General features: G+C 37.5%; 1 protein-coding gene across 1 annotated transcript in view; it reads right to left on the reverse strand.

Moving 5' to 3' along the window:
* The window catches only part of LOC124722543 (microtubule-associated protein 1B-like), a 633,686-nt gene that overhangs the window by 134,433 nt on the left and 483,301 nt on the right, over positions 1–15,952 (reverse strand). The window contains exon 12 of the mRNA XM_047247685.1: positions 15,729–15,878. Within this exon, the coding sequence (XP_047103641.1) occupies positions 15,729–15,878 (150 nt within the window). The remainder of the gene's footprint in view (positions 1–15,728; positions 15,879–15,952) is intronic.

A 15,952-nucleotide genomic window follows, 5' to 3' on the forward strand; every position in this document is an offset into this window, starting at 1 on the left:
CAAGTGTGTCATTAGCAGTGAAAGGGTTAAGAAAGAAAGCTGTTAAGATCAGATTACACAACCACAATTTTGGTTAAGATAGGGGCTGTAACTTCTGTAACATACTGCATGTAGTGTTTAATGTTGAGAAGTTACAGAATAATATTTCAAGCAGTATACATTCCCAGGAGATTGGCAGCGCTATAAAAATTCTTGCATTGCAAGTCCAGGCATCTCTGGTTGCATATATGAATCCCTTTGCCCTTGCATGAGGTCACAACAATGTCATTTGGCTCACTGCTACATTTAAAATATCAAAACATCATAAATTTAAAGTTCCAACACAATATTATTTACAACAGTCAGCTCCTGGGGATGACAGAGATATTATTCAAACTGAACACAGCAAGTGAAGTGAAACAATTTCATCTAAAACTGTTATTATAAAAACCTTGCTTACAGCTGATGAAATTTGCTACAATAACACCGTAACAGTTTGAGATTGATACACAGGTGTAATACAATAGGATATATGAACTGTAAGTGATGCAGCCTTCTGAAACACAACTACTGTTTTTTTAATTAGTGGATATATCAAGTTCTTCAGACGTGAGATGAAAGTTTACTAGATTAGATGGCCACTCGTATTCCTGAGAATGCACTACTGATTTCTTTTTATATTTGTGACCCATAAGTTAAATGAAATATGTTATGATAATAAGAGAAAATGTATATGGGACACTATTAGAGAGATATGGCACAGATAACATAAATGTTCACAAATGCAGTGTCAGATGGGAACACAATAATTCTGCAAATATCCTTGTATCACTCTCACAAAATTCAACTTATAATACATAGCAATATTTCACTGGCATCAGAACTCCATATTTCTTCCAAGAAAAACATCACTCAAGGTGTGTTTCAAAAATCAAAATTTGGAAAAGAATCAGTCAATATATTAATACAAATGGTAAAAATGATAACAAAATTGAGAATAGGCACAGTTAATTTCAGTGCATATGTTGCATGGCATCACAGTAATAGCAAAACAAATAAGAGGCACAGTTAATTTCAGTGAACAAATTACTGGCTATTTCAATACAGCTTTTGCATAAATACAGCAAGAGTAACATATACAATAATTCAGCACACATGAACAATGCAGCCATGTACAGAACAATGCTCTGCATTAACAATCAAACACTGATGAAGCAAATTGCACCATTGCACATGACAGCTTACTGATTTTAAAATAAAAATGAGCAAAATAATATTTATGCTTTCAAGCTGCAGCAGTTACATGATGTAAGAATAATTGGAATATTAAAATAAACTCAGATTTTTTAAGAAATACAGTGTATCATACGCCCTGCAGCCAATTATTATTTTAGAACCTTCAAAGATTATTTCAAACATGGGCAACTGCAGAATACCGGTGGCATGGCCGTACATTTCTTTACATGTGAATTACCTAATGACATTTATCAAAAGGACTAGTTATTGCCATGAAGGAGTTATAAAACATCAAATCTGAAACAGTACCACCAGTGAGTATCAAAATAATAAAAAAATAAATAAAAAGGACACACTTATGAACTATTGTTACACCGTACTTGAGAAATCAGTGGTACCTGTACATGGATATAACTGAACCTGGGTTGCTACAATAATACAAAACCAGTGTTTCTGATGCTTCAGTATGTCTTTCACTACAACTTTTTACAGAGTGGGACTACTGAATGATGCATTTCTCATGTTTTGCAGCTGGGAATTAATCAACCTGAATTATTACAAAAATTCAGTATCTGTAACAATTAGATGCTTTAACTTCTTTAAACACATTGTACTAGTCTAAAACTAGAAGGAAGTTGTAACAGAACACAAAAACATGGAAGCTGAATCTTCATAAACAGAAAAGAAAGTGTGTGTGCGTGTGGGGGGGGGGGGGGGGGGATGTGTGAGGTGGGTGGTTGAATGTGCGTGTTGTGGGGGGGGGGGGGGGGTGCAGGGGTGGTGGGATGTGGTGTGTGTGTGGGGGGGGGGAGGATGGGTGAGGTGGGTGAATGTGCATTTTGTGGGGGGGGGGGGGGGATGCAGGGGTGGAGGGACGTGTGTGTGTGTGTGTGTGTGTGTGTGTGTGTGTGTGTGTGTATGCTGGTACGTGAGTGGGTGGGTGAGTGATCATTGATCACATGGACCCCCTTTGTGATGAAAATGGGAATCTAATAGCTGAGCAGCTACCATTGTTACTTCTTTGTGTACCATTTTATCATCTTGCATCCAGGATTTCTGATACTGAAATATGAAATGAACCAAAGAAGATTTTAAATGTCTGCAAGTAATCCCTACATTAGCTACAGCATATTTAGAGCAATTAATTTTAAAACTGTTGGAGATGCTGATGTCTGGTATAACACAAGCAAAGCTGGTGCAGACACTATTATCATATATCTTTCACCACAACTTTTTAGGAATCATGTAATACAAAATGATTCAGGGATCATTTTATGCACCTCAAGAGTGCAAGCTCGTAATAAATAACAGATGACTTACAAATAACATCAAATTTTTGTAAATGATTGATCAATCCTAAAAGTGTAAATAGTACCATAAAATTTCACATCTAGCGCCAAAAAATTGAGAAAACTGCTTTGAGAGAAAGGTTGCTACTTCTGAGGTGACCCACAAAAGAGTAAGACGTTTACATTACAATAATGAAATATGCTGCCTGTATCAAAACCACAATACAGATCATGACTGTTTGTTACCTCAATGAAACACTTCAGTGTACTTCCAGCCTAATGGAATGAGCTAAGAGGGTACACTGGTGTTACAGACACATGTGTCTAAGGATAAGACCAAATAGATAATCACCTAGAAAAACAATTTATAGAAAGAAAATATCCATATTGTATAATTTATATTATTGTATAAATGGTCCATTTTTTAAGCAGAGAAAAGGTCACTGATAAGATCACTCAACAAAGAATTATGCATTGATCTGTCATCAAGCTGGCTAGGTTGCATAAAAAGTCATACAGCAGGTGAAGAATGACTTTATTGGTCACAAAGTGACATGTTTTAAGATTATTTCCATCTTCAGAGTCCTACACAAGTGCAAAGGTAGCACAAGGATAAAGTATCACCAGTATCTGTAACAATTAGATGCTTTAACTTCTTTAAACACATTGTACTAGTCTAAAACTAGAAGGAAGTTGTAACAGAACACAAAAACATGGAAGCTGAATCTTCATAAACAGAAAAGAAAGTGTGTGTGCGTGTGGGGGGGGGGGGGGGGGAGGATGCGTGAGGTGGGTGGTTGAATGTGCGTGTTTGTGGGGGGGGGGGGGTTCAGGGGTGGAGGGATGTGTGTGTGTGTGTGTGTGTGTGGGGGGGGGGGAGGATGCGGGAGGTGGGTGAATGTGCATTTTTTGGGGGGGGGGGGGGGGGGGGTGCAGGGGTGGAGGGACGTAATATGAGATCACAGGCTAGGAAGTCTGTCATCTCATGTTATGAACACATCAGGTAATGCTCTTATCCTTGTGCTACCTTTGCAGTTGGGTAGTACTCCTGAAGATGAAAATAATTCTGAAATGTGTCACTTTGTGATCAATATAGTCATTCTTCACCTGTTGTATGACTTTTTATGACACCTACCCAACTTAACGACAGATTTACACATAATTACTAGAATGGTCACTAGCCTCCTACATGACATCATGTCACACTTGTATTATTTAACAAGAGAATTGAGGAATCTGTCAAAAACAAGGTGTCATTTCTGCTGGTGCCTTCATGGTATACAAAAGTATGAAAACTGTCCTCCAAGAAGTGAATGTCAGCATCACAGAACATGACACTGAATATTCAAAGACAAAACTTGATAAATACAATTTCTGAAAATAAATTATCCTGTTCTCAAAAATTACATTATTCAAATTCACTATCTTTATCCATTTCTATCTCTCTTGTTGCACTCTGTATTGCTTTTCCATCACCAATCTTTCATTCTTCTACTAGCACTATCTGTTATTTCTCATATTCTACTCATTTTTCCTGAATGAGTACCTGTGTTTTGGTCTGAGCAGGACTGTTAATTACAGTGTAGTGAATGAGGTCCTGAATAGTTTGGACAGACTTTCCAAGCCAAGCAAATGGTCTCAGGAGAACTCCTGGGTGTGTGTTTTGATGTGTTACAAACTTCTGACAAGCAACACTGAATATGAAGCACTTAAGAGAAAAAATGTTAACCCATGAACTTGCAGCCCAGCTTAGAAAACTCTTGTGGCAGTTCCTTTTCAAATGTTATAGGACGGGGACTTCTGTGTGTAAATGTGATGAGACATTTCCAGTTTGGTAAGCTGAAAGGAATCCTGTTGTCTGGACATTCTCTGGTATACCATTAGGAGTGGCTGAGATGCTTAACAGGTGGGGCACATACAAGCAGCCACTAATTTTGCATGGCTCATACGGCACAGCAAGCAGCTATTTGTGGTTCGTAACATGAAACTCGTGCCAGTATCAAAGGAGGTGGGATTTCCACCACTTCATAGTTACGTAACATTAAAGCACATGCCACAGCACGCAAAACTAAACATATTATTTTCTTATCTTCAGTATCAGTGCAGTATTAGGAATGTGCCAGAATATTTATGTCTTAGGTTAGTAACAAAATGAATTTTCATGTTAGTATGATACTTTATGAGACATTATTCATTTTAAATATGTAGTGTTTTACGTCATTTTGATCAGTGTCTGAGAGTGATTTATTAGATAACTTTTTTGAATTAATGTTGGCCAATTGGTTCCAAGTTTTATAATACTGAAATAATGCATATCCCTACAATGGAGTGGCACAGCAGGGAAGAGACAATGGTGGTAGCCAATAGGAAGGGAACTGAAAGAAGTAGAGGGGCCAAGTCACACAAGTCACAGAAAGCTGAGCTTGGGTGCCAGGATAAGAAGGAACTTTTTGTTTAGCATTGAAAAGGTGAGAAGTTCTTTTTTCAGGACATGATTTAGTAAAGTTTTTATGATTGTTTTCTGCTTGGCAGGTGGCCATGTAGTGGAAGTGCTGAAACTTTGATTATTTTTTTAGTCCATGCTAATTCAGAATTTTTCTGTGTGTGTGATCATAGAGGAACTGGCAAGTTTTACAGAAAAGTATTTTAATGTGCATTAACAGTGTGAACAATTAATCATGAGTTGTGAGCATTACTTTGAATCTGCTCTGAGGGTTTGGCTACCTGTTAGAGTTTACTGAAACTGTTTACTGTCACTACTTCAGTTGTGTTTTAGTGAGTAAACAACTGAATTTCAAAGGTATTTGTTCTGTTGCCTATCTTATTCCTAATAAACACCTCCAGCTCCATTCTTTTATTTATATTGTATTTAACACATGCACAAAGAACTTATGGACTTGAAATCTTTTGAAATAGAAACTCTTTTGCAGCAGTGTGCAATTGGTCTCTAGGCTACATGGCTACATCTTATGGGCCAACAGTAAATAAGTTTGTGCATTCCCCCCCCCCCACCTACCACCCAGCTCACCCCGCAGCCCCCCCCCCCCCCCAAGATAAATTTTCATTAATACAGGGTGGTAGTTAGTTATTAGTTACTTGGAGCTCAAGTCTAGGATATGCTGAAATTTATTAAGCAGGCCTGTAGACAGTAGCATGGAGGGCTAGGAAGACTTAAGAAAAAATATTGAGTGGCCGTAAACATCAGATGGCATCAAAAGCATCACAACACTGTAGGCAGCCCATCATCTGTTCAGGAGTTTGTGAGTCCAAAATTATCACTTCAGCACTATGAAATAACATATCCCTTTAGCCAGCACTCTGAGATTTCCTGTCATTGTCAGTCCACAGTGTTGGTCAGAGATGTCACAGCTCATCAAAACAATGCCGTGACTTCCTCAACAAACAAGTTTGGAGTACTGCATCAGCACACACAGCATACGACATCTAGATTGTCTACATACATTAAGTATAGCTACTACTGCATTTTGTGAATGTTGAACTGAATTGTAAGCCATAGCAGACCATTGATTATGACTGTGGTTTGAAGCACAGATCTAATGATTCAGTAAGCCCTGAGCTGGGAGTGGAAATGCCAATAGATATAAATCCATGGTAGTTCATTTTGGGTAAACTGAATTCAAAATTTGAGAATAAATTAGGGGAAATTAGATCTAAATTTGAAAGTAAAAGTGACATAATTGAAGGGAATATAAATGCAAAATTCGAAGGCTGAAAGTTAGATTTATAGAAGTTGAAAATATGTTTGTTGCACATTGGATGTGATCAAGGAGAATTTAAGGGAGTATATGAGAGGGAATATGTTACAAATTGAAAAATAGGAGAAAGACGTTAAATCTGCTCTTGACAAGCTTACCAGCAATGTAGACATCTGAGACCTGAATTAAAATGTGCTGTAGAAACTCAACCTCCTCATTTTGATTCCAGGTTCACAGAAGCGGTAAGTTTCATCATGATTACTGAAACTAATAAGTCTTGTGTGTCATGCAGGGACCTGCATTGAAATTGTTTCCAAGTGATAACATGTATCACACTGTTGGTTTATTGCCTTTTCATAGGATTAACTTTGTTGTGGGTGTATATATTTGCTTATGGAATTATACCAGCCAATGATTTGTGTAATGGCTGCATACAAAACAATGAATGTCAATATAGAGTGAAAGACTTGAAGAGTAAAACAAAATTTTATAAATGCGTTAATGCTAAAGAGTGGAGGTAAGTTGAGAAATTTAAGTTTGACAGTGAGGTATTAAAAAATAATAACCCTGAAAATACACTTTTGCCTATATGGAAGTTTTTGGAGATGATAAAAATGTAGAGCCTGTATGTTGTATGAATGTAAACACTACACAGAGTGAATGTGTGAAAGATGTGGGGAATGGTTTGCTGAAATAAACAGAATTAATGAGAAAGGATGAAGAGGAAGTGTAGCCATTTATTGATGTGAATGTGTATGATGTGTGTGTAGAGGTGTTAACTGGGAGTGGGAGTAATATTTATGACTTAAATGAGAAGTTCTATGAACATGTTAAGGAACTGCATGGTAATAAAACGGTAGAGTTTCCTGTGAAAATCATAAAAAATTAAGAATGCTACAGATCAATACAGAAAACCAATCAAAAGAGAGATAATGGTTGAGTTTGTTGTAGACAGGGAGTCATTTGTGGAGAATTTCCTTGTGATACCAAGACTGACTGTAAATGTAATGCCTGAAATGGATTTACTGATCAATAAATTTGTGACTATGAAATGCATGAAAATGAGTTTGAGTGTGCATTAAACAGGAAGAGGGTTAGATTTAAATATGTGTTATCTGAGGAAAATGTAATATCAAATGTGTGAAATTGCAGGAGGCTGAGGATGCTTTCAACATAGAAGAGAAAACTGAGTATAAAAATAGCAATAGCTTCTGAACTTAAATTTATTGTGTTTGCTTTTGGAGTGGAGTACTGTGTAATTTTTTTGTATGTACATTCTGTTGTCTTTTAAGGATGTAGTGTATTAATGATATTGGTGGATTTATTAGTACAATTTTTATTAATCACACCATGTACCATGAAGTGAGAATGTGTGGAGTAAATAATGTACAAATGATGAAAGTTTCTTGTTTAATTAGAGTTTTAATTATATGTTTACGTGTTCTGATAGTACCAAAGTCATGGTACATGGAGGTGGCAGGATCACTGTAAACTTGTTGGCTGACAGTCAATTGATTTTGACTGATGAAAAGTAACAATGGTAATCTGGAAGAATTTGACTCCTATGGTACTGATATGTTAACAGTTATTTGTTGGATATCATATGAATTGTGTTTTTGAATTGGATCTGGAGTCTTATTAGTGTGGTGATTCGGCGGGTTTGTTTTTGTGTTGAAATGAACTTCAGGTGACAGGGATTTTGATATATTTTTTGGTATAAATGTAGTGTGAGTGATGTACAGGGCGATTATAATTAAAGTTAAATTTTCAAAATGATGTAGAAATAAAACCACTGGTCAGAATGACATCAAATTGGAACGTAATATTATCGGAGAAGGGGGAAAACATTTGGAGGAAGAAAAAAAAAAATAGTTACAAAATGTAGCAATAGATGGCACTGTATGTGTCAGAATATGTAAATGAAAACACTTATCATGAGCACAACCCATTGAAGTTGGTATAAACACACTGGGTGCATGGCTTTACCTTCTTTCACGTCTGCGACGTTCTCCATGACTGTCTCAATTCAGGATGGTCCTCTTCTTGTAAAGTTGTATTAGAAGAATGATGACTGTGTATACATCATTCTGCAAAAGTTCCAGACACTGAAGGGTTTGAAAAAAGGTGTTGGTCTGATGACTCGCGTGGGTCTGGAGAAAATGATTCAGAAATTTGAAAAGACGGGTTCTTTTGGTGTGGAACCTGGTAGAGGGAGGAAACAATTTGATTCATTGCCAGTGGAAGCTGTGGCTACAGCAATGCAGGAGATGAGTGGTGATGTGCAAACATTTAGTGCACAGAGAATTGCCCGAACATTGGACATACCCGTGAGCATGGTGCATAAAATCCTATGAAAACTCCTTCTTTGCTATCCATTCAAAATTAACCATGTGCATGAGTTGCTTCCTGTTGACCTGCCAGCAAAAGAGACCTTTTCTTTAGAATTTCTTGCTCACATGGAAGTGGATAATGATTGGTTGTGGAATATTTTGTGGATAGATGAAGCCCACTTCCATCTGACAGTACGTCAATACACAGAATTGTCGAATATGGACAATGGAAATTCCACACTCAAATCAACCAGTACCATTTCATCCTGAAAAGGTCACTGTGTGGTGCACGTTTATGGCATCATTTGTCATAGGGCCATATTTTTCGAAGAGACACGTGTTCCAGTCCTGTTACCTGTACCATCACTGGTAAGCACTGTGAGCGTCTTCTGTGCAATCACGTCATTCCAGCTCTCCAACAGCATGTATGTGTGGATGGGATTATTTTTATGCAATATGGCACACCCCCACACATTGCAAATACAGTTAAACAGCTGCTGAAGCTCTATTTCGCAAATGCTAGAATTATCAGCCTCCATTTCCCTACAGCCTGGCTGTCCTGATCACCTGATCTTAATCCGTGTGACTTCTGGCTGTGGGGCTATCTGAAAGATGTTGTATTTGGTGTTCCAATTGCAAACTTGGCTTCATTGGAGGCATGCATTGCACAATGCATTCTGAACGTGACCTTGGAAACACTTCGATCAGTTGTGGAACATGCTGTTTCTTGATTTCAACTTGTTGCAGAAAACAGTGGACAGCATGGTGAACATATTTTGCACCATGATTTTAATTGGTGCCTTTTATGCAGTTTTTGGCCTCAGGACAATTCAGAACCAATGTGAATGATGCTTTTTATGCCATTTTTGCCTCAGGACATTTAAAAACCGGTTTTTCCCATCTGTGTGATATGACCTTGCCATGGTGGATGGGCTTACTTACATAACTAACAGTATCATACCCATACACCCATGCACACTGAGTAGTACAGTTTGTTTAACACCAAACATATACCTTAGGCATTGTTGTATGATTCATTTGTCATTTGTAGTTGACCAAAATTAAATTATGAGGCTTACAGTGCCACTTATTACTATGTTTTGTAACTATTTATTTTTCTTCTGCCATACGTTTTCCCCTTCTCCAATAATATTCCTTTGCAATTTGACATCATTCTGACCAGTGGTGCTATTTATAGAACGGTTTGAAAATTTAACTTTAATTACAATTACCCAATATAACTATGCTTATTTTCTAGTTACACAACTGTGAACACAGCAGTGCCAACAGAACACTTATTTAGAAAGTAGCAAATTCAGAAAAAAAGTATTCTTTATACAGTTTGATAAGAAATGAATTGATGATTAAATGAAAGCTTGTTTTTTAATTGTGTGTTGGTTTGGCTAGCTACTTGCATAAAAGCCATGTAACAGCTGATTCAGAGATGTAAATTCTGTAGTATGGGCCTACACAGTCCAATTGGGTTAGATCCTTGAACTAGACATCACAAGCAAGTTAGAGTCAAAAGAAAGTTCTCTGTTCCATTTCCTGTTTGAAACATTGCTACCATATTGGCTTTCATGGATTTAATTGAATTGTGTGAGATAATGCACAATTTGGTGAGTATTTATTGAAGTGAAGATTCAGAATCCCTCATACCAACTCTACTTCATGTTCTTTCTACCATTTTTAATTTCTATGCAAAAAATTAATTATCAATTCCAGAACAATGTAAATACAATACCTTCTAGTAAGCATTCCTGTTTAATTTCTATCTGTTTAGACTTAAATATCTGTACACACATAAGCAATGAATGAGACATATTTGTACTGGAAATAGAGCATCTCAACAATGCGCTATGTCCTATATGAGAGGAATATTGGCACACCTTACCCTGCCTCTTATCATGACAGTCAAGCTCAGGATAAACAAGGCACATGATATTAGCACTTTGGATAATAAGCAGAACACGAGTGACTGACAAACAGGACACTTCCAAGCCTGAGGTCATGCAGACATTGTGCATTGTGTCACCCTGTAATGAGTGCATTATGCATAAATTCATTGCAGGAAAGCTGCCACCACCACAGTCAACTGCCGATGGTGATGATGTATTCATGACAGGCATTCTATGGCAATGCAACTGACTGAAGTCTAAGACTGAAAACAGAAGTGTGAAATATCTCCATTGTTGAACCCATGTTTCCCTTGTGTTATTGTTTTTCCTATAATAACATGTATCCTCACATTGGTGTTGCATGTATTTCTTCAGTAAATTAATGAAGTGTGTGTAACAAATATTACTCATGTTTTATTGAGGATCGACATTCCCACTAGTGGTGACCCTGAAGTGAGTTGTTCATGCAACCTTTTGAACTAAGAGGAGGGGTGATATCCATGGTGTGTTGGAATGTTGAATAATGCTTTTATTTTTCTTTCCTTTCTTTGATTTGGTATACTTTCCTGGTGCCAACTTGGACAGTTGAAATACGATTGGTGGTCCCACCATAAGAGGAATGTGGAAGCAGATGTTATGTAGCATCCTTGTGAAAGCTTCATGCAGCTCTTTCATGTCAGCCAAATTCTACATAGGTGTAGTGACATCTTTTAATTTCCACAGTTTAGTCTGAACTGTCCTTGAGGTAGTGGTGCATACACTAATGTGAGTGCAGAACACTTCATTGGTTTTAACTATGCATGTTGTCACTTCCTGCAAGGCCATCACCTTTCCAATCAACTCACTGGCAGTGTTCACTATGGTAAGAAGTTCACCTTTCAGTGATGCTTCTGTGTTGACAGGTAAATCTGTAAGCTTCCATGAGGGCAATGTCACACCAAAAACAACGGTGTTTTTCAGTTTGTGAGGAATGCTTGAACAGCTTGTATGTCCATAAACAGTCTCAGTCTTTATATGGAGTTGAACCTTCCATCAACATGAAAATGGTGTACAAAATCCACCTCAAGGATCGGTTCATTGACTTTGGCAATCAGGAAGATCCTCTGCAATTTCTTGGTGAAACCCAAACTCACCACCTCACTGCATTGTCCAAAAGTAGGTATATTAAAGCTGTTTTCAGCAGTGAGCCAGGGGACAACAGAAGATCATTCTTCAGGTTTCATCTTAAGTGTCATCAACTGACACAGCCACCGATGAAGCCACACCATCACCAGACTAGCCTCCACAGGAAACTTCCCAGTTTCTCCTGTTTTAAGACCAGTCTGCATGAAGGCTGGCAGGAGCATAGAGCATGAATACTCATTAACTCCAAGACATCCACTCTCTGGGAGGGGGGCTGTATGGTGAAATAATTAATTGAGGACTAAGACTGGAAGTTGAAGTGTGGAATATCTCTGTTGTTTAACTGACATTTCCTTTGGGTCATTGTTTTTCCTGTTAGTGTAGCTTATGTTTCCATGCAACATGTATACTCATTTTGTGTTGCATATATTGTTCTAGTAAATAAAAAAAATGTGTGTAACTAATATTGTTCATGCTTTATTGTGGACTGATGTTCCCACACAATCAACTGTTACAGATTGTAGTAGTGGATAGATGAGTCACAGTGTAACAACTGAAAAGCCACCTTCTTGCTATGGGGTACAGGAACCACCACCCTACATATGTACCTCAGCTCATCGAACATCTCAAGGCACAAAAATTAGCATGGGTACAGAAACAACAGCATCACACACTCAAAGAGTGCAATACGATTGTCTGGGTTGATTAAATGATTAACATGTTTGATACACACTGGAAGCTGGATCAGTTATGTCCAAACTCACATGAGGTCATGCATCTCCATTGCCAGAAGAACCCTGTTCAAGCAGGTGATGGATGGACATCAATGAATGGATCACAAGAACCATCTATAACTAGTGTCCATAAGTTATGTACAGTGATTCAGCAGTCAAGGTAATTCCATAATACTTTCTCCACACCACAATGTATCATCATACTCACCAGGGCAAAAAGAGATGCTACATATTACCAGGTACATGTGCCTAATCCAACCACTCATAAACGTATAACAAGCTTATTATTTAAAGTGCTACGTTAGTTAAAACACAGAAAGTCAGTTATAATCTAATATAAGGAATTGTTTTACCTTAAATAATTCAAGAAAGACATGAACCATGAGCACTTCATTAGTACGATAACATCTACACTGCCAGAAAAAAATGCAACACCCTCAATGACAAAGTCATTTTATTTACAAGTGAGGTGACAGGTAATACATCACTGCAGAATTGTAGGGAACAAATTCAGACCAAACAAAACACATGTCACATTAAAGGGTGCCCAAATGATTACATCAATACACAATCCACCCCCTCTGGTGGCAACACAGGTGTGTATTATCATGTGCAAACAATAATAAAGATGCAAAATTGCATCCTTCACTAGGTAGACCCAAGCATATAGCACATTTTATTGCAATTTGACAATGGTTCTTGCAGGCCCTGGAGAACGAGTCAATTCCCACTTCATCATGTCCCATATGTGTTCAATTTGTGAGAGATATGATGATCCTGCTGGTCAGGCAGTTGTACACCTCAAAGAGCACCTTTTGTCACATCAGCTGTATGTGGGCAAGCATTACCTTTCTGTAAAAGCACATCACCTTCTTGTTGAAGAGATGGCAGTAGCATAAAGATAACACCTTGTGCAATGTAACAGGCACTGGGCACTTTGCCCTGCAGAAACACCATATGTGACTGACAGTTGTAACTGACAGTCCCCACACCATAAAGCCTGGGATGGGAACTGTGTGCCATGGGCAAGTGAATTTGGGAACAGGCAGCTCACCAGGTCTATGCCATATATGTATATGTCCATCACCTGCATACATACAGAACTTACTCTCATCACTGAGGACAATAGAGTGCCATTACACTCTGCAATCAACTCTTTCACGACACCAGAGTAGCCACGCTTGGTGGTGTCATTGTGCCAGTGGTAGCCTGATAAGAGGCACACATGATATTAATCCTGCTGCAAACAGACGGTTCCCAATGGTCTCTGATGACACAACAGGTGCAATATGTGTTCAGATTTCATCTCTGGATGATGTTTGGTTGGCCACCACTGCTCACACAGTGTGTCAATCTTAACATGTGTCTGTGCTATGCAGATGTCCAGAACCTGATGTAAGTGTGTGGGCATGTTCCACAGACTATTGTTGAAAGCAGTTACACACCACTGACACATTGTGCTCAACGTGGGCAGCACTCTGTCAATATGTCCATCCGGCTTCCTGCACACAATGCAACCCCTTTTTGAATGGTTGAAGCAGCTCAACAGGAGTATGTACTCCATCGTGGGACATGATTGTACCGTAGAATGAATGTTGCAAACAGCTCACACCTTCAAACTCAGCACAATTACCGCCTGCACAGTCAAAACAGAGGGTGCACAGACAGGCCTCCTGGGCACCATCTGATTGATGATGATGATGACAGATGAATCATTAACATTACAACCTCTCAGTATCCACATATTACATCCTGCTGCTCCTGACCACATTTTTTTTCTGACAGTGTACATTCAGCCATAGTTCTTCAAACAGGCACCAAGCACCTTACTGTCATATTGATTTATTTAGTTCAGAGTTTCCTTTGGCTTAAGTGTCAGCTTCACTTTGGAAAGTATTGACTTTTATCTTTCTAAAATCCTTATATTTCCACAAACTCTCTTGGGGAGATATTAGTTCACTGAGCATAAATATGAATGATTGAAAGAGATTGATTCCTTGAGAATGTGACAAAATAATATTTTTCTTTGCAAGTTAACAAAGAGCTGATGGAGGTTACTAGATAGTAAACTTCCCTTTGAATAAAACAATAATGCTTATTTGGGCTAAAAATTACTTCCATAATTATGTGAAAACTGCACTGAATTAAAAATAAGCACTTTGATTGATGTTATTAGGAGAAATTTCAGTGTAGAAAAACTAAGAAACAAACCAAAAGGAAATTGCTACAGTAAAAATGAAACAGAAACAAATATTCTGGATAGATAAGAAGAGTCAGAACCAATTATTTGGCTGTTGGTCATGGCCCAGATTGATTTAACAGTTTAGCTTTGAAAAATATATCTGACAGCAATGGAAATAAATTCAGCTTATATAGTTTATACTTCGCTAATATAATTAATTGTGCCAAAAGTTACTAACCAAATTAAAGTTCTGAAACTAATATATGTGAATTCCGTTGTAGATAAAAGTTTACTGATCACATAAACGTAACTAGCCTCATTTAAGCACTTAACTTTTCTTAAAATTTAAATAGAAGTGGGACTGTAGCCACTTTAAATGTGAAACTCCATTAATTATTCTTAAACATTTTGCAGGAATAATGGTAATATAGCATAACAGAAATCAAACAGTAGTGGGTAAGTTGCTTGTTGGAGTATCAGCATGCAAACATGCAGAAGTCTTGTTACTTAACACTTAGTTTGTAAGGGCAAATTATGACACACAGACTGCTGCCAATTCCAAGTGGTATACTATGATTAGGCATATAAACAGTTCACGATATTTTTGTAAGAGTATTGGAATCCCTGCTCTAGATGACTTTTCTGTAATTTTAGGTTACCTCTTCTGTGAGAGTTTGTGACTGTATAATGTTAGCAGGAGTTAGTTTAAGTATTAAATTATCAGTTACACACTTACATTTAATTTTTCATTCCTATTTGTTGTATACAGGATATGTATTTAGGTATATGTAATTATTTGTGTTATTATAATATGTATTTTTATATTGTGAAACAGTGTAATGTTATTTTCTTTCTTGATGAGTTCTTATGCCTTCTAACATATCCAGGAAATGATTAACAAATAAATAAGAAAAAATTCACTGCTGGACATGTTGAAATGATAAATCAGTCAACAAGGCTTTGTTATGGCTTAAATATTTGCTCTGAACTTTGGAACAGTCATTTGACAGACTGTAATTGAGTATCACTTGATTGCACACAACTTTTGTGGATACTGTGATAAATTAGCTTTCAATCACATGTTCAATCTACACAGATAGAGATTTTCTATGGATAAAAGAAAATTCATTTCCATATTTTTGAAAACAACTTATTAATGTAATGTAGATGCATGTGGGCCTGAATACTTTTATATAGTAGATTGTCCTATTATAATTAATTATAACACCTTAAATTACTCACTTGGGCGTGGCCGCCGCTCTGTATGAACTGGTCCATTAACCTGGCCCTTATGAACAGCTGCAAGTGGAGCACTAGAGACAGGTGCCCTCGGTTGTCGCTTTGGTGAACGATTTTCAACGCTGACCCCTGGGCCCACGGAGTGAGAACGAACTAAAAGTCAAGTCCATACACAACTTATAGAGTATCAGTATCAGTATATTCAGTATACTCTTAATCTTGCTATT

Source organism: Schistocerca piceifrons, chromosome X (assembly GCF_021461385.2).
Source record: "Schistocerca piceifrons isolate TAMUIC-IGC-003096 chromosome X, iqSchPice1.1, whole genome shotgun sequence".
In the NCBI taxonomy this organism is placed as follows: domain Eukaryota; kingdom Metazoa; phylum Arthropoda; class Insecta; order Orthoptera; family Acrididae; genus Schistocerca; species Schistocerca piceifrons.